Source organism: Neopsephotus bourkii, unplaced genomic scaffold (assembly GCF_033783945.1).
Source record: "Neopsephotus bourkii isolate Nb327-2 ecotype Australia unplaced genomic scaffold, CSIRO-AGI_Nbou_v1 NB_266, whole genome shotgun sequence".
Taxonomy (NCBI): Eukaryota; Metazoa; Chordata; class Aves; order Psittaciformes; family Psittacidae; genus Neopsephotus; species Neopsephotus bourkii.
In genome coordinates this window covers 259,937-281,526 of record NW_026900775.1, presented here as the reverse complement: position 1 = coordinate 281,526, position 21,590 = coordinate 259,937, and the positions used below count along the sequence as shown (strand labels likewise).

At 42.4% G+C, this 21,590-nt stretch overlaps 1 protein-coding gene across 2 annotated transcripts in view; it reads right to left on the bottom strand.

Moving 5' to 3' along the window:
- Nucleotides 1-635: 635 nt before the first annotated feature.
- The window catches only part of TAF3 (TATA-box binding protein associated factor 3), a 124,227-nt gene continuing 103,272 nt past the window's right edge, over nucleotides 636-21,590 (bottom strand). For both annotated transcript variants that reach the window (XM_061346185.1, XM_061346186.1), the window contains exons 5-7: nucleotides 6,821-7,076; nucleotides 3,556-3,662; nucleotides 636-2,802 (exon numbers count right to left, since the gene is read on the bottom strand). In XM_061346185.1, the coding sequence (XP_061202169.1) occupies nucleotides 2,688-2,802; nucleotides 3,556-3,662; nucleotides 6,821-7,076 (478 nt within the window). In that variant the 3' untranslated portion in view covers nucleotides 636-2,687. The remainder of the gene's footprint in view (nucleotides 2,803-3,555; nucleotides 3,663-6,820; nucleotides 7,077-21,590) is intronic.

The window sequence follows — 21,590 nt, the reverse complement described above, 5'->3', positions numbered from 1 at the left end:
GGGCCCTCTTCCCATGGATGGTGGTGACCAAAACTCAGATCATAGAAAGGATTCAGAGGAACACGAATGCCTGACCATAAGAATCAATTGGTCAACCAAGGGAGCAGCCCTGTGGTGGAGTCCATGGAGAAGAAACACAACCCATGAAGTTATGGTAGCAAATACAAACATCTGGGGGAGCAGTGAGTTTGTTCAGCATGGGGTGGTACAAGGGGCCGTAGGGAAGATCCACGACACATGGGTAACTATTTCTGAAGCCAGTGATTCTTTTATATCACGGATTCCTGACGCAAACCCCAGTGTAAGTGAAAGGGGAAGGCAGGCTCTGTGTGGCTATGGAGCAGGGCTGGCTTCAAACCAATGACCCGGAGGTGAAGGGCCCCTTCTCCCATTACTAATCCCATCAGTCACACGAGCCTCCTGGAAACGGTGCTTTGGGTTTTTGCTGCCATGTATAAAATCATAAACCCCAGGGTAGGAAACCAACCCGGCGGCAGTGATGCTCAAGCATGCACAGAAATAGCTGAAGGGCCAATGGGCCAAGTTCAGCCCTCCCGGGGCACCTTGAATAATGGTGTGGATTCAATGAGGGAGGTCCTGATTAATAGAGGGGAGGAGGAAATGGACAAAACAACTTACCAAAAGCTAATTCTTTTATTATTGCAACCAGAAATGACCAAAGACTGTGCATTTTGTACGTCTGCACATTACACGTGGGAATAGAACCAACCGAGAATCAGGTTTGCAACATCCAACAATTCAAACTGAAACCAAAGGCAAAAATCAAACCCAAGAACCTTCTTGAGTGCTAATTAGCAGGGACGGACTATAAATGAGGTGGCATTGAACAAAGAAGGTAACAGTGCACTTTCAATAAACCAATTTCAGCCGTATCTGCACTGATATGCAATTCTAACAAGTTCTATCAGCAAAGCCTCATTTCCCTGCCTAAACTGGTACTGTTAAAAACACAACTGATTCATTCCCATTAATATCAAATTAGATGCATTTAGGAAATAACTCTTAATATCTGTGCAACAGGTTGAAGGGTCATATTCTCAAACATCATCTGTTTCTCACTGGGTGGCTTTGAAGCAGAAATATCCCCAAATGAACCAACAAAGTCTAAAAGCCCTTTGGAAACAAAAGGTGCCATTTTTGTTTTCACGGTTTTAGCCTTGTATTTTAGTTAGCTCCCAAAACTACTGCATCACAATATTTAATACTGACTTATTTTATCTCTGCAATTTCCCCCCCTCACTTTGAATGGGGAATACAACTCGTATTTGCTTTACTGGTCTTTCCAAGGTGATACAGAAGGCAGAGGAACGCACCCTCTGGCCTTGATGCTATTCTGTATCTCCTCCATCTAAACACGACCTGATGGTTTTGGCAAACTACCACTTGTTAAAGGAAAAGAAGAAAGTACAGAAGCTCAGTTCCAGCTACAGATTAACACACTGCAGCTCCCATTAGAGGTGCAGAGCCCCCTGGCTTAAGCTCTCAATTCAGAAGGCATTTAAGCACATGTATAACGAAGTGTGGGAACAGGCTCCTTGAAGGCAATGGGATTACTCACTTCTTAAGAAGTTACCACACGTTTAAGTGTCTGAATCAAGGCCTAATTACGGTGCTGGCCAACTCCTCGTGCACGCACCACTGGGGCAATCTCAGCAATCCCTAAAAGCCACAGGGACAAGGTGGGTGTCACCTGGGTTTTTAACAGCTGCAAGGTTGGTTTTCCTGGGCAAACCAAGGAAAAAAAGCCCTAAAAAATATCATAATTACAAAAAAAAAAGAGAATTACTTTATAAATATCAGGTATTTACATGTGTGAACATCTTTTAATGGGAAGTGTTTTTACACACCAATGAAATGTACAAGCAATGATAAGGTACAGTTGACAAAGACTAAAAAAAATCAACTCCCCCCCAAAAAAACAATGTATAAAATATATTACAGGTCCACGGAAATCAATTCACACGGAAGGAAAAAAAAAAACCCTGACACAATAGAAACTTTGTTTTTTTCCTTTTTAAAAAATAGAAGATATATCACAAAAGCTTGAACGTGTTTTATTTTATGTTAGTACTAAAAATCAAGGGCAAAAAGCTTCATATATTCTTGTCACAAAAATATTTACCGGCCACTCTTTTTTATTTCGGCGTTATGACTATCTGGCTCAGCAGGAGTCGAGGCTGAACTGCACCCAGACTACAGAAAACCATTCCAGAAGGTCGTCTCGGTTTACAACTTACTGCAAATTTACATTTTCTCCTCCTCTCAGCACCTTCCTGCAAAGGTTCAAGAGGGATTAAGAACAAATCGAGAAGGAACAGGGCAGGTATCTGTATTTACAACATTCGCCTTTGTTGCTGCCGAGCCACAGGAGCGGGAGCGGGAGCATGAACTACCCAAGTCTTCATGTCACCCTGTGCAAATTGGTCTCGGTAGGTGAAAGACAGCATCAGAATGTACCAAAATCCAACCCCCCTGGCTTGGATGGTCTGTGAAAAGCAACACCCCCTGATGGAGAGCATCTCCTCACCCCTGATTCGCTCCAGAGCCATAGCCCTGACCGCGGGTGACGGAGCAGGGGACAGGAGCTGGCTGGATTCCTCCCCTGCAGCCGAGTCAGGGCAGAAGGTGCCGCGGCAACCGCACGACATTGGTCCACTGCAGAGTCTTCAGTGTGCCCTGTGCTTCCTCTTCTTGTGTTTCTTATCCTTCTTTTTGTTGGCACACTTGGAGCAGAACCATTGCATCTCTTCTGGGGGTGCAGCCGTAATCCCAACGCAAGGCCTAGGAAGGATGGGAAAGTATCGTATAATTTCAGTGGAGTAACGTTGCTTTTGTTTCTTACCTGAAGAAATGAAACTTTTCAGAGGGAGACATTAACTCAAATTAATTTAAGCTGTATTAATTCAAATTAATATAGAAATTATATTATCATTATCTTCACGATTGAACAGAAACCGAAAATAACACTTGCTTTGAAACAAATATTGAAAGGACACTCAGATAAGAAGTGTTATTTTAATAGAAGATAGAAGTGCACTTCCAGGTATAATAGGCTAGATTTAAAATAATATCAAAAGCTTCTTTAACATCTGCAGCAAAACTTATGATTTTATGTAGCTGTTTAAGAAAATGCCTAAAAAAAGTGATTAATTCCTTCCAACCCTTTTATGAGAGCTGACATTTATATTACTGTGCATACAATGCTTCGTAATTTGAAATGTCTCTCTGTATACATGATGCACATAATCCTGGAGTTCTCATAGAATTACCAGAATCAGCAATATTTCCCAGCAGTTTCCAACCCAAATGCCCATTAATTAAAAAGCAACTCTCCTTCACAGCTTACAATCTGCTGCTTCAAATTCCACAGACACAGAGACAAAAATATCTCCCAGATGATTAAACTGGACACATTAAAATCATTTAAGTATTCCTGGCATCAAAAAAACCCCATTGCATAAAAAAAAAAGGGTTTTTAATAACACAGCCCCAATCTGCCGAGGAACAGCAGAAGAAGAGGGATGAGAAACTTACCAGTGATACCAATCGTCGCAGTCATCACAACCTATCATTGGACTGCCATCATCTGGCTTGTTACAGCCAGGACAGATCCAGATCTGGTTACCCCACTCATCTCGGATCTGGTGCAAAGAAAAGGGAAGTCAGCTGGTTTTCAGGGCTAAGCAGGCAGCAAAACTGATATTTAATAGTTAATGCAATTCTTGCTTCTCTAGCACAGCTATTCGGCAGCCACTGCTGTTACGAATTCTCTGATCAGAAGTGCTTGGCGTGATGTCTCAACTGATTTTCCTATGGTGTACATGACAAAAACATGCATTTTTCTCTCCTGTCCTGTAAACCAGTAAAGCCAGTTACATTCACTGTTACATTCATAAGTCAGGGCTTATGGACACAATTCCTTCTCTGTCTATACTATAGTGACTCTTAAAATTCTACCCTGCTAATGGCAAGAGCGAGTACCGGCAGCCTCCCGTGGAAGATAACAGCTTATATACACATAAAACATACAGTGCCATGTGTATATATTGCCGTATTACTTATTAGCCAAAGTCTTCAACTTCAGCTAGCTGATAAGATCAGGATATAAAAAAAGTTGTTACTGAGTAACTTTCCATTCCCCCTATGACATTTTTGTGGCAGTTCAATTCACTAAAGGGTAAAGGAAACAAGAAAGGCAGATCATTTACAGCATGAGGCAGCTGCTCACTGGATTTAGCATATTCAGAGCTTTATGATTTTTATGTTTATATCCTGATTTTAAAGCTGATTGATTGCAATAATCATTCCTGTCTGCTTGAATGAGTCTAGAGGGAGGTCATGAAGATGATGAGAGGGCTGGAGCACCTCTCCTATAGAGCCAGGCTGAGAGCTGGGCTTGTTCAGCCTGGAAAAGAGAAGGTTTTGGGGAGACCTCAGAGCAGCCTTCCAATACCTTTAATTGTCAATCACTATGAGAGTGGTGAGGTACTAGAACAGGGTGCCCAGAGAAGCTGTGGCTGCCCCATTCCTGGCAGTGTTCAAGGCCAGGTTGGATGGGGCTTGGAGCAACCGGGCCTAGTGGGGTTGAAACCCTACGGCAGGTTGGAACTGGATGAGCTTTAAGGTCCCTTCCAACACAAACCATTCCATGATTCTATAATCTAATCTCACATCTGCAAAGTTATTTTAAGTTGGTAGAGAAGCATCTACTGTGCTTGGTGTGAAGAGGTTTGCAGTCATTACTGTGGGGTGATGCTGCTGGGCAGAGGGAGATGCTGGGCTGTGGTGCAGGCTGTTGGGCTGACAGCTACAGCCCTTTACTACCTACTTGAGCAACGTGGATGTACCCACACCATCCACCACCCTCCAACACAGGCACTGGTGGTGCTGGGTGCAGGCAGCACTGCCTGATGTCCCATTGAAAAGAGACACCCTAACTTTCCAAAACTACTGAATGAGGATGTTACATATATTGCATCACTTCTCACTCCCCAGTGAGCCAAGGGTCGTGGAAGCAGAGACACTGTGTGATTGCTGAGTGCTATTTTAGTACAAACCACTGAGAGTTAATGATCAGAGCACACTGACTGAGATGCTATCCTACAGGAAGATCCCACATCCTTTCTTTCTTCTTTTCAAACTCCTGTCCTCCCCTGCAGACGGAAGTCGCACGCCTCTGTCACACTGGCTCCAATCTTATCTCTGGACAAGCTTTCCCATGCAACCTGGGGAAAGCCATTTCATCATTCTGTGTCCTGGATTCCCTTCATACAAGAGGCTAATAGTTAGTAATTATTCCCCAACCCCTCTCTCAGCTTTTGGACTTATAAATATCTCATATTAGGAGTCTCTCTGACTGTACACATAATTGGAGCCTAATGCAGTAAACCTCTGCTTTCAACTATAACGTTGCAAAAGAACTAACCTGGAGTCTGCATGTCCTCTGAATTCTCTGTGAGAGTGTTACCACCAGAAGTATGTAGGCAAAGTTCTAGGTTTTCCTTCTTTAAACTAACATAACCTCTAAATTATTTGCTTTACTGAAGAAAATGGGATGTAGTGCAGTATTCTGGTAATGTTCCTCTTTTAGAGTGCATTTCCAAGCTTGATATGTAAGAGTTTCACTGTGTTTACACCTATGATACAGAAGGTGAGGATGTGCATCCTACACCCTGAAGATATGCACAGCCTATGTGAGGTCTAGTGCTGTAACTAACTCAGGAGTGAAATGTAGCAGCTGTTTAAATAGAAACTAGTAACATGATACACAACAGTTTAAGTTCAGCAGGGAAGAGCACTTTTTCCATTAAAAAAAACAGGGTAGATTTACATTAGGAATAATTATAAAAACAGGTATTAAAAAAAAAAAAGAGGATAAATATCATGATATGCTGCAATTAAAGCACAGCAAACTGTAATAAAAGCAAGTTTTAGCTGTTTCAAATGGTGAGTTTTTTAAGTGCTACCCACTACAGATGAGCAAGGTGTCACCAACCAAGCTGGAACCTGGCCAGGACAGGGAGGATAATGACACTGCTACTGTTGTTAATGGTATCTGCTGCTCTTGAGTGATCAGGAATGGTCAGGACTTCCATTTTACACTGCATCTAAAGCAGAAAGTTTCTGCCTGGAGGTATGGCCATGTCCTTTTAGAGAATGTAGTTCCTACATCATGTTTGATGGGAGACTTCTCTAAAACAATGAGATCTTAATGCCGCCAGGCAGAGGCCACGTTCAGAGCCTCTGTCAAACAGACAGGCTAATGAACTATCCACAGCCTTCCTGAGATGCACAAACATCTGCAATTTCTGTATGCTGAGGAAGGAAGGAAAGAGATTTGTAGACTCTACACATTTCAAACGAGGGCTAAGTCAAATTCTTGATGTTGTACGAGGTTTTGTACTTTACCTGACTGACAGCAAAATCTATGGCGAGTTTGACATTTGAGGTTTCAATTCAGTACTTATGAGAGCACCTATATATAAAAATATTTCCACCTTCAAAAATAGATGCTCAAACTCAGTGAGCAGAAAAAACCAAGGGGAATATAACTGGATTTATGAAAACTTAAAACATTGAACTGAGAACAAAGGAAAAATTCAGTCCAAGTAGCAGTGTTTTAATGGTTATTAATCCCTCAAAACATGCATGGAAGCAAGGGAAGGATAAAGAGTGGCTTAATGAAGAGGAACATCACGAGGTACCATCAGTTTGGGATGATGAGTCACCCAGGAGCTCAACAACTCAAGAGAGGAATGTCACTGGCACCGGGACAAGCACGGCAGCGTGTATAACCTACCACATAAGTACTGACGGTCTCGGTCACCACACTCCTAACCGGAGCTTTGGAGCCTCCTGCCGCCGGAACAGCTGGAGAGGGCGGTGGGATCAGGACTGGTGAGACGGTGGCTTGTGGAGGAGGAGGAGCTGGAGCTGGAGGAGGGGTGACATGAACGGGAGCCGGTACTGGTGATGGAACGGGTGGAGGAGTTTTGGGTCGGCTCACAGGCGTAGCAGGTTTGCCCTCTGGAGCTGGCACCACTTTGCTGATGACTCTGTAGGACCAAAAATGAGAGTTGTTAGAACTGATGGGAAAACAACAATCAATCATTGACTAGATACGAGGAAAATATAGTACAGGTAATTCACATCAGCCTTGAGTCAGCAGAGACTGTTTTAACCCAGCACAAGGTCTGTTGCACTGCCACACCCATCCACCGGACAGGACACAGCACAGAGCCATTACAAAGCGAACAACAGGCCAGCCTGAACCACTCTATAGCTCCCTGTCATCCAAATATTCTTTGTGGCTTAACTAAACCTTGTTTCGTTAAGTTTTACTACATTAGCTCTGTTTGTGGGAAGTATTAGAGAGGAAAGTTAATCAGCTGTGAACAGCACTGATTTTAATTTTCAAGCTGAGAGACGATACCATCCTCTTAAGATCCTACATTAGGGGGTTCTCCAAATATTTGCTAGTTTGGTATTTCTTTCCCCAAATGTTTATGAAATCAGCAGTGGATCTAGTCAGGACAAATAAATGACGCACACTCTATACTCGGCAGTTAAACTATTGCTACTTACTCAAGTAGCTGAAGTAGACAGGATGTAGCTCTAGTAAATACACAGTATAGAATAATCTTGCCCAGGAAGGGGGATACATAGAGGACCCAACGTTTATTAATGATGTTGATACACAGTGTTACTGATGTGTATGCAATTTAGCAACGCAGAAAAAGCCCTTACTATAAGGCTCTAGATTAAAGTCTTAAAGAGAAGGAAAAGGATGGTTTAGAAAATAAGACAAAAAAAAAAACAAAAAAAAAACAACCAAAACCAAACCCCAGGATAGGTCTATTTGTTTTACCACATTTTGGTAAATAATTTAATGAATTTATTTATATTTGAATGGTGAGTGTGGGACTGCAATCAATTTGTGATGGTTCTGAAGGCAAATTAAAGAAAGGTTAGACATTCCAGAGAGGAGGATAGCTTAAGAAAGCAGAAAACCAGAGACATCAGTAGGAAAACCATGACAAAAATCAAACTGTAACAACTCCTGAGAACCAGGCAAGTCAAATGCTTGACTTTTCCAATGAGAACTTTACAGTCAACTTTAGAGTTTACTGAAACTCTATTATGATATTCAAAAGGCAGTATCACTACGATCAGAAACACTGTCTGCATTTCAAGTCAATAATCTGAGCCATCCTTTGAGAAAGGCTTGGAATTATACAGTATTTAATGTTTGACTGAGATAATAGTGTTTTCCTCCCAAGATATTCCACTTGCACTACTAAATCAGAACTAGTTACAGTGAAAACAGCAAAAGGATGCAGAGCAATGGGTTTGGTACTCCTGCTTAACCTGGCAACTGCAGCATCACACCTACCTTCCAAGACCTGCTTTGAGTGACTAGGGGAAGATAACCAAAACCAAGGAAGTTTAGAAGCTTAGAGTGGAGCAGAACCTAGAAGGTGTTAGATGATTTTCCACCAGCAACACTGAAGCCACTCACAGCACTTGATGTCCTAGTGATTGCTTCAGGTACCTAACCTGGGAGCTCAGGCTCTTTATGTGTGTCAGTAAGGTGCTAGACTGTGAGTCAAAGTACAGGACTCCTCATTGATGTTGTCATGACTTGCAGAAGGAAGGAAGTCCTATTACCTGGGCATCCTGGGTGCAACCTAGGCATCAAACCCAGCCTCTTTCTCCTGTTAGTGGGCTGCATTCGAAAACCTGCTGATACCTCCCACCAAGAAAGCCTTCTCTTTGGCTCCTGAATGTCCATGATGTGTTTCTGGTTCAATGAAAGTCTCAGTGTGTGGCTCCCTGGGGCTCTGCCACCCCAACTTAAAAGTGCCTTCTGTGCCTTTCTCCTTCCACTGCTCCCACAGAGAGCCCTGGCTCCCAACGCCAAATGCCTAAGACCTTGGTTTGTGGCAATGCTCCCATGGCTTGAGAGCCACCTCTCAATAAAGAATCTCAGCAATTATAAGAGTGAGGAGACGGACAGAAAGCAAAACATGCGGCACAGCAAAAGTCGTTTGGACAGTCTCAAACATCATTACCCTTTCTGTCCCTCTTGTACCCCCTGCAAGTAAACAAAGTCCTGCTACGAGTTCTTCAGCGAGTCAACCCTCCCCAAGTCTAGCCTAGGAAATGTATTAGCTAATGGGATTTTAAACACAGTGTAAACAGTTTTAAACAAGTATGAGCTCACACAATTTGAGTAAGAGTGACCATGCCCAGCTAACAGATGAAATTAAATGACACAGTTTCTTGGTCGAGATAAAGCCAAGTCTGCCTCCCGAACAGGGTCTTGGGAGCCACTCTGTTAATAACTGCAGGAGCCACGAGGAACGCCACATAGGAAATCTTCCAAAACTACAAATATTCATTAGCGGGTGACACACACTCATCGATTGGCTGGTTTGCTTCAAGCGTGCAATTAGGACATGTTCAGTATATAGGGCAGCTTGTTTATCTTGATTTCAGAGCTCAGTTATCAAAGCAGAAGATCGGCATTTCGGAGCACGCTTGGGCCTACCACTCCCTTGGGCGAATGAAGTTCAGAGACTTCAGGCTCCAGAGTGGAGAAATGAATGGCTTTGTGCTACACCATCAGAGGTGATGGAGTAATCTCAGCAAGGGTGGTTTAGCCTGTCCTCTATACTGAAGAAGGGGCTGCATACATGGCAATATGGAGGTGGGGAGAAATCAAAGGGAAATAGCAGTCCCACGACTAATAATTAATGTTACTTCAGACTTGGAAGAGAAACCTGATATCAAAACACTATGTAAATGATGGCAAGATTTATGAGCTCTGTTCTACAGACAGGAGAAGTGAGGCACAGAGCATACTGCAAGTAGGCTGTACTCAATACGGCAGAGCTTCCACCCTCCTGGTACCTAGGTCCCTGCTGGGATTTAAGCTCTACATTTGGACATAACCGTATAGATATCATTACCTTCTTTTCCAAACATGTTTTTCATATGCTTCCAAAATCAGCACTTGTATATATTAAAGCTTACAACACTAAATAAGACAAACTTTCATCTTCTTCCCCACCCCAATCTCAAACCTCTAAAACTGAGGCTGGATTAATTATTTTGGAGTGATCAAACACAAATGAACATCAACAACCATTAACACACTCAGAGTCTTGAGACAAGGACTATATTCCTCTGCAGGCTGCTTGCCTGGCAATGTATCACAAACATGTTCTACACTGGAAGGTACAAAGTCAGTTAAATGCTTTTGAATCAAAACAGTTCCTCCAGAAGGAAGGGGTGTGAGAAAACCCATGTGTTCAGTTATAACTGAACACAGGCATCAGTACACCTCTTTGTAAAGGTAGAGCGAATGAAACCCCATTTGAATCGTTACTCTGGGGCAATCATCAAGATAGAAAAGACTCTACCAAGGCCAGGTTGGACACAGGGGCTTGGAGCAAGCTGCTCCAGTGGAAGGGGTCCCTGCCTGTGGCAGGGGTTGGAGCTGGAGGAGCTTTAAGGTCCCTTCCAACCCAAACCACTCTGGAATTCTATGAATCACCCTATTCACAGCTACAGATCCAGACCCAAATACAATGAAAATGAAGTGTTGGCTTGCAGGCAAAGTGCAAATTCTACCAAGATTTTAAGTGTCACAACAGGTCAGTCGGTTTATGATCAGCTCTAACTGGCATGACCTGCAAAATGCCACATCTGGAGCAAAATGAGGCTCTAAAGTGTGAAACCATTTCCTACCTTTGGAAGTAATTTATTTGATTCCATTCTGATCCTTCCATCTGAAAGCCCCGTTGACTGCCTCATATAAACACAGGGAACAGACACGTGCACCGAATGGAAATGGCTTTTCAAAACCAGGATATGAGCCACAGGGCTGAATGATTGCTATGGGTGATGAGCTCCCAAAACCTGCTGTATCAGGACTGTGAAAGGTCTGGGGAAAAATCACAGCAGTCTTTGTTTCTGAGCTCCACGGAAGCTGTTTCTCTGTCCAAAGGAAAAACAAGTATGAAAAGTCCTAATTCTTTAATGAACCCATGACTCATTTTTAAGCAAGGAGCTAAAGGGGTCTTTGTACTTCAGAAAGTGACACCATCAACTGCACTGACTAATCAAAACTAGTACAACTCACTGGGATTACAAGTGATATTATTATCTACTAGTAGCCATATTCCCCTTGTTGATATAACTTCCTTGATGCCAGAAAATTAAGTGGGGCAACTACTTTATTACTGAAGAATCTCACACCTGGAACTGAGATTGTTGTATCAGAAAAAAAACCCTAAATATTCTAAGACCTATGGGTAGAGTGTCAAAACCACCCAGGGGGATTCAGAAGATTTCCATATGGTTTAGATTCCTCACAGATTAGAAGTATTCTGAAAATTGTATTCCAAGCCTGGAGCAGAATCAGTGTAATTTAAGCTGTGTAATGTAGGCTAATTCCCATATTACTTTTAGAAAGGGAAATTTCAGTTTTTATCTCTTATGCCCTGCTGAATATTTTATTCTGTGCAAACAAGTCGTACTGGCAAATAACAAGCTCCAGAAATACACACAGTGACCATATTCATGCATTTGGAGAGTACCAAAATGCATCAAACCTCCCATGGAGCCCCTGGCAATTCTGCAAGTGAACAGGCTGCAGTACTTACACTTGAAATGTAAAAAAGATATAAATAATTAATTTGATAAGCTGGCTGAAATGTGATATTCTTCTCTATCAAGGAAAATGAACTCTGAATGCTTATCCCAAGATATCACTTCTGTGGGCTGTGCCTGGTCTCATACAAATGGCACAACTTCCACGTTGCTGACCTTCAGTGGTGCACATGGAGCTCAACAGCCCATTTGCCATCACTATAGCTGAACCTCACTAACATCCCTAGGCAAATGAGTCTAGGGATTTCACAGGCACCATGTCACCTAGTCCCACTCACAAGCTTATTGATCTTCATCTTAAAACTGGTGATTTGTTTTGTCCCCACCATCATTACCCTGTTTCAGGACCTCACTGCTCTGGTGGCTCAACAACCTCTTTTGATTTCCAGCCTACATTCATAGCCACCTAAGTCCCATTTGTTTCCGTGCCAACATTCTTCTTTAGCTTAAACTGCTTTCTCCCTCCAAAATGTTTACTTGCCTGAGGTATTTGTAGCCAGCAATCATATCACCTCTTCACATGCAAGACTAAACACATGAAGTTGCTCTCCTCCCCTATCATCTGTCATAATACAGACCCCCCTATGCTCCAACTCACAGTGCTCCAAGCTCTCCTCTGCATCTGCTCTTCCCAATTCATCCTTTCTTCAAGAGTTGAATATAACATTTCAGATGAAGTATCAACAATGACCATAATGATATACTGACTGATCAGCTCTTTACTTCTGGCTGAAGTTTCTAATGGGTAGAATTTGCTTCAAAAGCAAAGCCTTAACTGCAATTTGTCTTTTACTGAATTAAATACCATTTCTGCCTTCTACCTAAGGGGATCCAGCTCTTCATCAGATCCTCATTTGTACTGACACAGTCTTTCAACCTTACTGTCACAAATACATCAGTGTTCTATCTCCTTCTGTGACAAAGTTTTAAATGAAATTTAAATGAAATTAAATCAAACCAGTCCTAAAATACATCCCTGAGCGTGTTCACTAGTAACCTCCCCTCTGGTTAGATAAGCTTTCTTACAGCTCTCCGCTGCTATCTTCCTTCGAGTTAGTTCCTCACTGCTGAGCAGCTCCTTTACTAATCCTGTCTCTGCCAGGTTCCCTAGGAATGTCCTGTGTGACAGTATTAAATGTTTTCCTGAAACCCATCTTTTTTTACCATCATCTATTCATCTATTAGAAAGCATTCCTTCTTCCAATGGTAGGACAGATGTCGACTTTGTTCCATCTGTACGCATGCGAGTGCCTCACCTCTTCTTCATCACAGAGGAAACCTTCCCTTGGAGGGGAAGTGGTTTGCTGCTTCCCCAGTTCAGAAGAAATCATTCTGCAGTGGGAAGTGGAGGCAACTGCTCTCAGCACTGGTGGTGGAAACAGATACCCGAGGCACGTGGCAAAAATGAGCCCTGCCATCCACACCTATTGCAGGGACTGCCAACTGGAATAGGCTCACCTAGAAAATCAGTTGCTTATCAAAGATCTGCTATCAATCAAGCCTGTTGGTGTGGTTCACTTCTGTTCTGTGTTTTATTCCATTATTTCCAAGAATGAACGTAGGATCATACAGAAAGTGATCTTTCTCTTCTTGGCTCATCCTTCATCTTCTCCCTGTCTTCATTTCCATGGTCCTCCTCCTTCCCTTCTTATTTGCTCAAGATACTTCACAACATTTCATCCAGTGTGACTTCTGCCAAACCTGACTTCATCTCCACAGTCTTTTGCCTTGGAGATGTAAATTCTTTGCTAACAGTCCTTTTCTCATTAAGGTATGATGCTTATTCCCAATGTTCTTTATTCACACAATTCATTCTGTAGTCATTTTACTACAAGCACCCCATTCCTACAGGTAGGAAACACCATGTTTGAATCCATTAGGTCTTCAGTCCATCTCCTTGGGTTTATGGACATTTGCACTCATGGAATTGAATTACAGGGTTTTTACTGCTTATTTTTCTGTTACTTTAAGTAAAACAGAACTCTGCTCTTGGTCTCCACCCTCTGCATCTGCATCTGTTACACCAGAGTACTTCTCCCAGTACCCAGAAGCACCTTGCTTCTGATGACTCCTATATCTTCCTCCCATTCCTTCTCATCATACTGACTTACACCTCGGATGGTTCATTGCCAGTCTGACAAAACAAAACTGAGCTGATAGCGTGGCGTCTCAGTATCTTTCATCTTCTTTTCTCTTATCAACAAGAACATGCTGCTCAGAGCTTCGATGTGAAAACCACCTGGCATTATCCCTTCTGCTGAGCTCTAGACTGCAAAACCAGAAGCTAGCAAAACATGTTTATGCCAATGAGCTCTTTGCAAGCATTCTCTTATGTGCTCCCTGAAAACTGCCCTTTATTGTAATTTGGTCTGGGACATGTTACGGGATACATGATCTAGAAGTTGGTCCATAAACGAGTCCTACATCTACCCTTTCCAATGGGAATTAATCTAGAATACTAATTTTATCAACTACCACAAAATTATGCCCCAATGGGTTTAGAAATCTCTAAAACTGTAACTTCCAGCTTGCTACTGAGACATGTTTTTGAAAGAACCAAGTGAGATGGTCAGCCCTGAGCTTGGAGGCTCCACAGAGCTAAAGATCAACTGCTCACAGGACAACTTCACCAAATTCAGGTAGGACCATCTTTTGCCTATATGTCTACGGATGGCTATTTCTGTACATCCTTCTTGTCCACATCCAGTTCTCGTAACATGAACTGAACTCAGATAGGATCATCTTTTGCTTATGTGTCTATGGATGGCTATTTCTCTACATCCCTCTTCTTCACCCCCATCTCTCCATATAACATGAATCCTTGGGTCTCTATAGTTTCCTCACGTTTGTTTAAAAACTTCAGCAGAAGAGTGAATAAATGACAGCACCTCTGTCAAAGACAAGAGCAAATCAGTACCTCCCTCTTGCAGTCACCTTCTATAGAGGCAGTCTATTTGTGAAACAAATACCCCTCTGCCTTCCTAATCTTTCACACATATTTGATCCACTTCTGTAGTGCTTTAGAAGGGCAGCTGCTCATGCCCATTCACACAAGCAACCCACTTCTGTGTCCAAACCTGCCTGAAGCAGGTTTCTTGTAACTGTGGGATACATGTACAATTTCTCTACTCTTGAGCAATAAGCAGCAAAATCAAAGAATCTCACAGTAAGTTGTTTTGTTTTCTAATGACTCAAACCTTCTTATGGATTCACTTCTGGAGTCATCACCCAATGTGGCCAGCAGCAAAATGAAAAGCATTTGCCACAGCCTAACACCTACCATAAACAGGATGAATAATTAGCTGGGGTGGCTTCAGTAATTAAAAAGGGAGAAAAAAAGGGAAGGACTACATCTGAAGTTGGGAACAACACTCAAGAAAGACAAAACTCTTCAAAATTACATCTAGAAATACAAACAAAACCCATTGTTTACTTGTTTTGGGAAAAGGGATATAGTATTCCTTGCAGTTCTTCATGTGAAAGCTGCAATCCTGCAGCAAGGGAGAGCCCGGGGAACCTCCAGTGAAGTGAATGAGACTTTTGGATGGATACAAGACCACACATGGGGATTTCAGTGCAGGATTGAGGCCAAAACGTTATGCTAAAGAAGAACCATCGGGAAAGGGACATGAATCATACCTGAGACAGTATCTTTATTAAAATATGTTCAGCATTCAGCACTGAAAATCAGTCCTCCAGCTCTTTGAATTTAAAAGACCATGGAACAGAAAAATGCAGGTATGGGTATGTACACACAAAGATTTATGTAAAGATCACTGGCATTCCTCAAGCACACCTCTGCAGCCGTGGAGAGGAGCAGGATCATTTTTCATTCCTCTGCCTCCTCACTTAGGTGGTCTATTGAGCAGACCAGAAATCATTTCACCATTACACGCTCTTTTACAGCCAATGTGGGATTGACACCCAGCGAGTTAATTCTGTCAGCTCATGGTTAACACAGCCTTGCTCTGCTAAGGGCTGCACTGTAAGGTAACTGGGATACCAGTTAGTACTGCAATAAACAGGCTTTTGCTGCCTGGATGCTCCTGTCTAATTTTGCCAAACAGTGGCTTACCCTTCTAGGTTTTTCTCCCTGAAGTATCACTTTTTTCCTCTTCTCTTTAATTCCACAATAAGTTCTCCTCCAGAGCTTTCTGTTGAATAAGCAACGTCTCGCAGGGTAACCAACACCACCCACAGCTGTGTCCCACAATAGCCCCATGCTGCTTGCATTACGTCTTTGGGAGGATTTGGTCACGGTGCCTTAACTGCTCCAAACACTGCTCTTATTCATCCGAATGTGTGGAAGGAGGGGCTTCCAGCAGGATTCCTTTACCTGTTTCCCCACCACAAAACAGTGAAATAAATGCAATGGGTCATGAGCTACTTGGCTGGTAATGCAAACCTATGGCTTGACAAGTCAATAAAAAGTCAATCCTTTCCTCCCCAGCCACACGAAGGGAGCCAAGGCTAGAGGCAAACAATTTGGATGTGCCTACACAGGGAGGTTAATGAACCCCATTATCCAGCTATTGTGGGCAAACCCTGAGAAGACAGTAATCTAAACTATCAAAGCAGCTCTCCACTAAACAGCATCGAAAGTTTAACAGTTTCACACAGACTGTTTTATCTGTACAACAACCCTATTAAAAACCAAAGCTCTGGAACAGCCAACGAAGGTCACTGTAAAAACAAGATGCATTTTTGGTAGCTACATAGGGCAGAATCTAGTTTAACTGAAGCTAATAGAAAAATCCTGTCTTAGGTATCTACCGTTCTTTTTCATAACTCCAAGGGAGCTTAAGCAGTCTTAAAACCCCACATATTCATGTTACAGAAGCAACTACAGATCCCCAGTGAACTTAGGGGAGCATCAACATGGCCCTTGCCCAATTTCTTGCTTTCAACCAGGTCCATCAAAAGGTTATCAATGGATTTGCTAATACCTTCTTCTTCTCTCCTTCCTTGGTGCCATTACCTATTTAAAGTCTGATTGTGTATGTGTGTATATAGTTTCCCCAAGAAAACTCAGTCTCTGGAGGGTCTGCAGCTCAACTCTCACATCAATCAAGCTCATCGCAGATAGAAGATCCGTCATTTAGGCATCTGTTTTTGGAGCGCATTACACTATAATAAATCTGGTGGTGCTCTGCAAGCTGCAGGTCAGATAATAAAGTTTTACAGAGTTTTATAAAGCATGAATAAAGAACTGCTTTACCACAATTCTGCTGCCCAATCCTGTAGTTGCACTTAACGGATCTTGAGCAAGGAGCAGCGACAATTTAAACCATGTAAACTGATGAGAAATAAACCCCTCCAACAGTCCAGCTGTGTTTCAGGCAGGGTCATAGCTTCAGTGAAGAGATTTTCTCAAGCTGCGTTTCCTTTCAGGATTCCACGTTTTCAAACACGTGCTATTTTGGCAAGTTACAGAAATAAATGTTATCGGCATCTTACTGTAGTAGAAGCTGTGGCTGCCCCATCCCTGGCAGTGTTCAAGGCCAGGTTGAACACAGGGGCTTGGAGCAAGCTGCTCCAATGGAAGGGGTCTCTGCCCATGGCAGGGGATTGGAACTGGATGAGCTTTAAGGTCCCATCAAACCTAAAGCACTCTATGATTCTTAGATGGACAATCACTGAAACTCAGTGTGATACGACAGGTTCCCCTGTCCTCTTAGTCCCAAATACACACTTCTAGATCACCAATATTACACAGAGAGGTCACATCTACTGGCCACAAAATAATCTGTATTGCCCCTTCGTTTTGAGATTCCCTACAAAGGATGCCAGCTCTGCGGGTGGCTTTTGTCATGGGGATATCATGCAGTTGAGTGAGCCTCTACACGAACATCAGTTAGGCTGATAATATCCCACCAAGAGATAAAAAGCTTTAGTGAAGTCAATTAAATATCTGGATAACAAAGATTTCTCTATCCCTTAATCCTTTTAGGATTTTATTTTACAATCCACAGGTTATTCGATACACATTTTTATAGACACACACATATCCGAGCATGTGTGCCTTTTGTTTTTGGAGAAAGACACGTATCTATTCGCTTTAAAAATATCTAAGGCAAGGGGCAACTTCATTAGAGCAGCAGGTCAGGTTTACAAGTTAAACACTGTTAAAATACCTGTCTGTCCCCTTCTTATGTCTGGTTCCTAGGTTCCTCTGCTGACAGCAGAGCTGTGACAACATGAAGTACAAGTGTGGAGCAAAGGCCTGAAATGTTAAGGTAAATATATATCCTGCTTCTAAGTCACAGAAGCACTGACACAGAGGCACTGAGTGTAAATGTCAGAAGCCATGTGTTTTTTCTTAAGAACTGCATTTAAATGTCAAAGAAATTTATCAGAAGTATCAAAAATTACAGCACATGCTTTAGCTGAAGTTTATGTCCACTGTGGTAGTAGCTTGAATGTCAACACCTCATCAGTAGATGGGCTTACAAAAAGTTATGTGCATGAAGAACAGTGAGGCAAGAAGAAACCATGATGCAGTTGAGTAACAGCATTAAATTCTGCTCATCATTTGCAGATGACTTAAAATTTAGAAGCCTATACTAGCTGTGGGTCTCTGTTTTGTTTTGTTTTGAAGAAGATAGCATCTCTAGTTCCTTCCTATACTAACTCAGTTAGCAATCTACCTTGATAACATTGGAATGGAAAAGAAAAACCCCAGTCAAAAAAAACCCTTCCGACATATCATTCAAATCATATCTCAAAAGGTGGTCATAAATATTTTAGAACCCAAGCAAACCAATAAGAGCCAGGCCCATTAAAGGATAAGATCTTTTACAACAAATTAAATAAAACAATTTATTGAAGCCTGGACTTGAGATAAACTAGATTTACTAGCTGACCTTTTATTCATTTAAAGAACAAAATTAGCTCTAATTGCATTAGAATGGAATCCAGTAAATTTCTTCTAATGTGGCATCCATGCAAGTATTGCTGTAATTGTTTACAACCAAGATGGAAATGCTTTGATTAGAATCTACTTTCTTCTTGTTTTACTGTGCAGTTAAAGCACTTGCAAAAACCTCCTAATGTACAAGAGTTTTTCCAATATTGGTTTATCCGTCCCTCAGCAAGGGTACATTTTCATGTCTGTTAACCTTACATTATTAATAGCTGTCTCTTTTCAACTGATGAATGTCGTAAGGATATTTGCACACAGACAAGACTGAATGCAGGTATCACTTTGAATCTAGGAGCAGTATGTGCTCATTTTCACAGAAAAAGACTTCTCTGCTGCTACCATCACTGCTTTGTATACTGGTCCAAGCAGAGGAGCCAAGAAGTGAAATGACAGAGAATAAACTGTTTGCGACACTCCAAAGGCATTTTCCTCCTCACTGCAGGATTATTTGAGTAATCTCATATTGTTGTTGTTGTGCTGTGTTTATGGTGTGATGGGAATCTCCATTTCAAGCACCATCAATCTGACGCTTTCTCTTCAGGCACCTGAAAGACTTCGTGGTCCCACCATTATATTTCCATTACAGAGAATGTACTGTGTACAAGTACTTCCATTATAGAGAATGTTTTAGATGCAGTTCACAGAATTCCAGACTGGTTTGTGTTTGAAAGGACCTCAGAGCTCCTCCAGTTCCAACCCCTGCCACGGGCAGGGACCCCTTCCACGGGCAGGGACCCCTTCCACTGGAGCAGCTTGCTCCAAGCCCCTGTGTCCAACCTGGCCTTGAGCACTGCCAGGGATGGGGCAGCCACAGCTTCTCTGGGCACCCTGTGCCAGCGCCTCAGCACCCTCACAGGGAAGAACTTCTGCTTAACGTCTAATCTAAATCTATCTTCCACTCTTCCTTTGAGCTCTCCTAAACAAACCAACCTCCAGTTCAACGGGTACTCAAGTACTTCCAAAAGCTTCCAAACAGCTCTTCTGCAACAGAGGACACTGTAATAACTCATCATTCCATGTGGCTTTTACTCATCGAATTCTATGAATCCCAAAGCACTTCTCTCATACCTTTTCATAGAGACAATCCCATGCTAGTAAACCCCAGAGACACACTAACTGAAACACAGCATTTCTATGTGATCATTGCCAAATATTCAGCACTTCATTACCAACACAGATGAAACACAAGCAAGTTTCACTTTCCTTTACAATAACACATCACAAAAGCTTTGGTTTCTGCCTGTTAGGAGCTACTTAAAAGGCTGATGATCCTACTATGGTGCTTTCAACTAATAACTTTAGATAGAGGTCACAGAGACTTCTGGTATTACTTCAGAGGTCGAAGCCACACTGAGAGCGATGTAATGCTTTGCCTTAGAGCCACACCAGCTCCTTTCATAATGGTTACAATACATGAAAATTAAAATATGCTCCAAGTTTAGAATGAATTTTGATTGTTGAGAGTGAAAGCAAAAGCATGTAGTGATAAGACAAGGGGTAATGGGTTCAAACTGAAACAGGGGCAGTTTAGATTGGATATAAGAAGGAAATTGTTTCCTGTTAGGGTGGTGAGACACTGGAACGGGTTGCCCAGGGAGGTTGTGAATGTTCCATCCCTGGCAGTGTTCAAGGCTAGGTTGGACGAGGCCTTGGGTGAGATGGTTTAGAGCGAGGTGTCCCTGCCCATGGCAGGGGGGTTGGAACTGGATGATCTTAAGGGCCTTTCCAACCCTAACTATTCTATGATTCTATGATTATTTAAAGCAGGACACCTCCACTGCAAGCTCTGCACATTAGACACTGGATCGACACACAACACAGACCCCAGAGACACGTGGCACAAACTGTATTTACCTGTGTAACAGCAAATGTCTTCCTAGATTTTGCCTTGGAAAACTATGGAAAAATCCCCAAAGCTATTATGAAGCTCCAATTTCTTGTTCCTATTAGCCAGATACAACTGGGTGATTCACATCAGGACAACTTCAGGGGGCCACTATGGTGGGCAGGGAGGAGATACTTAAGATATAAAAAGGAAAGCAGTATGCAGATACAGATGGAATACTAATGGCTCAAACCCTACTTGGCTATGCAGCCTAAAGCAATCTCAAGGGCGTGGAGAAGATGAAGTCCCCCTTGTGACACCCGAGGTCAGACAGAATCATAGAATCATAGAATCAAGCAGGTTGGAAAAGACCTTTAAGCCCAACCAGTCTAACTATTCCCCAGCACTGCCAAGGCCACCACCAGACCTCGTCTACATGTTTTTCAAATACTCCCAGGGGTGGTGATTCCACCAGTTCCCTGGGAAAAGAAGGTGGTCAGTGTGCCACGATGGATGCAGAAAGGAAACTGTAACAGAAGCAAGTTTCCCCAAAGGCTGTAAAACAAGATGTAGGTATCTCTGACACACTATGGGCTGGCAGGGCTGATGATGATGTACCCATATGACTTGTAGCAGGCAGATGGAGCCTGAAGACCCTTCTCAAAATGTGTGTGGGTATAGAAAGACTGGGGTCTTTCTATAGGGATGGAGATGGGAGGCAAAGTCAACTCTTTGGTGTTAAAATGTGTCTTCAGAACTTTAATTTGGAACTTGTTCCTTGACAATATGATTTAATTTCCCCCATATAAACACTTGTACAGTCACTGAAGATGAGCTTGAGAGTATCCATAGTTCCTCAAGGAGGAAAATTACCCTGTGGGCTTTAAAGGGGCAGTCTGTCCAGATGTGCACATTCAAATCACAGACAGCAGGACTGAGAAGCGTTCTGCGAAAGCTGGAGCTTTCATACAGCAACCTGAGGCACAGAAACTTTACATCATACTAAAATACTGTGAAAGAAAGAAAGCAGAAATGGTTGAAGAGCAGGAATCAACCCTGATGTTTGGGATGCGGGTGTCCCATAGAAACCAATTATGGAAGTCCCTTAGCAACTTCAAGCAAGTGAAAGTCACAGTTACCTACTGT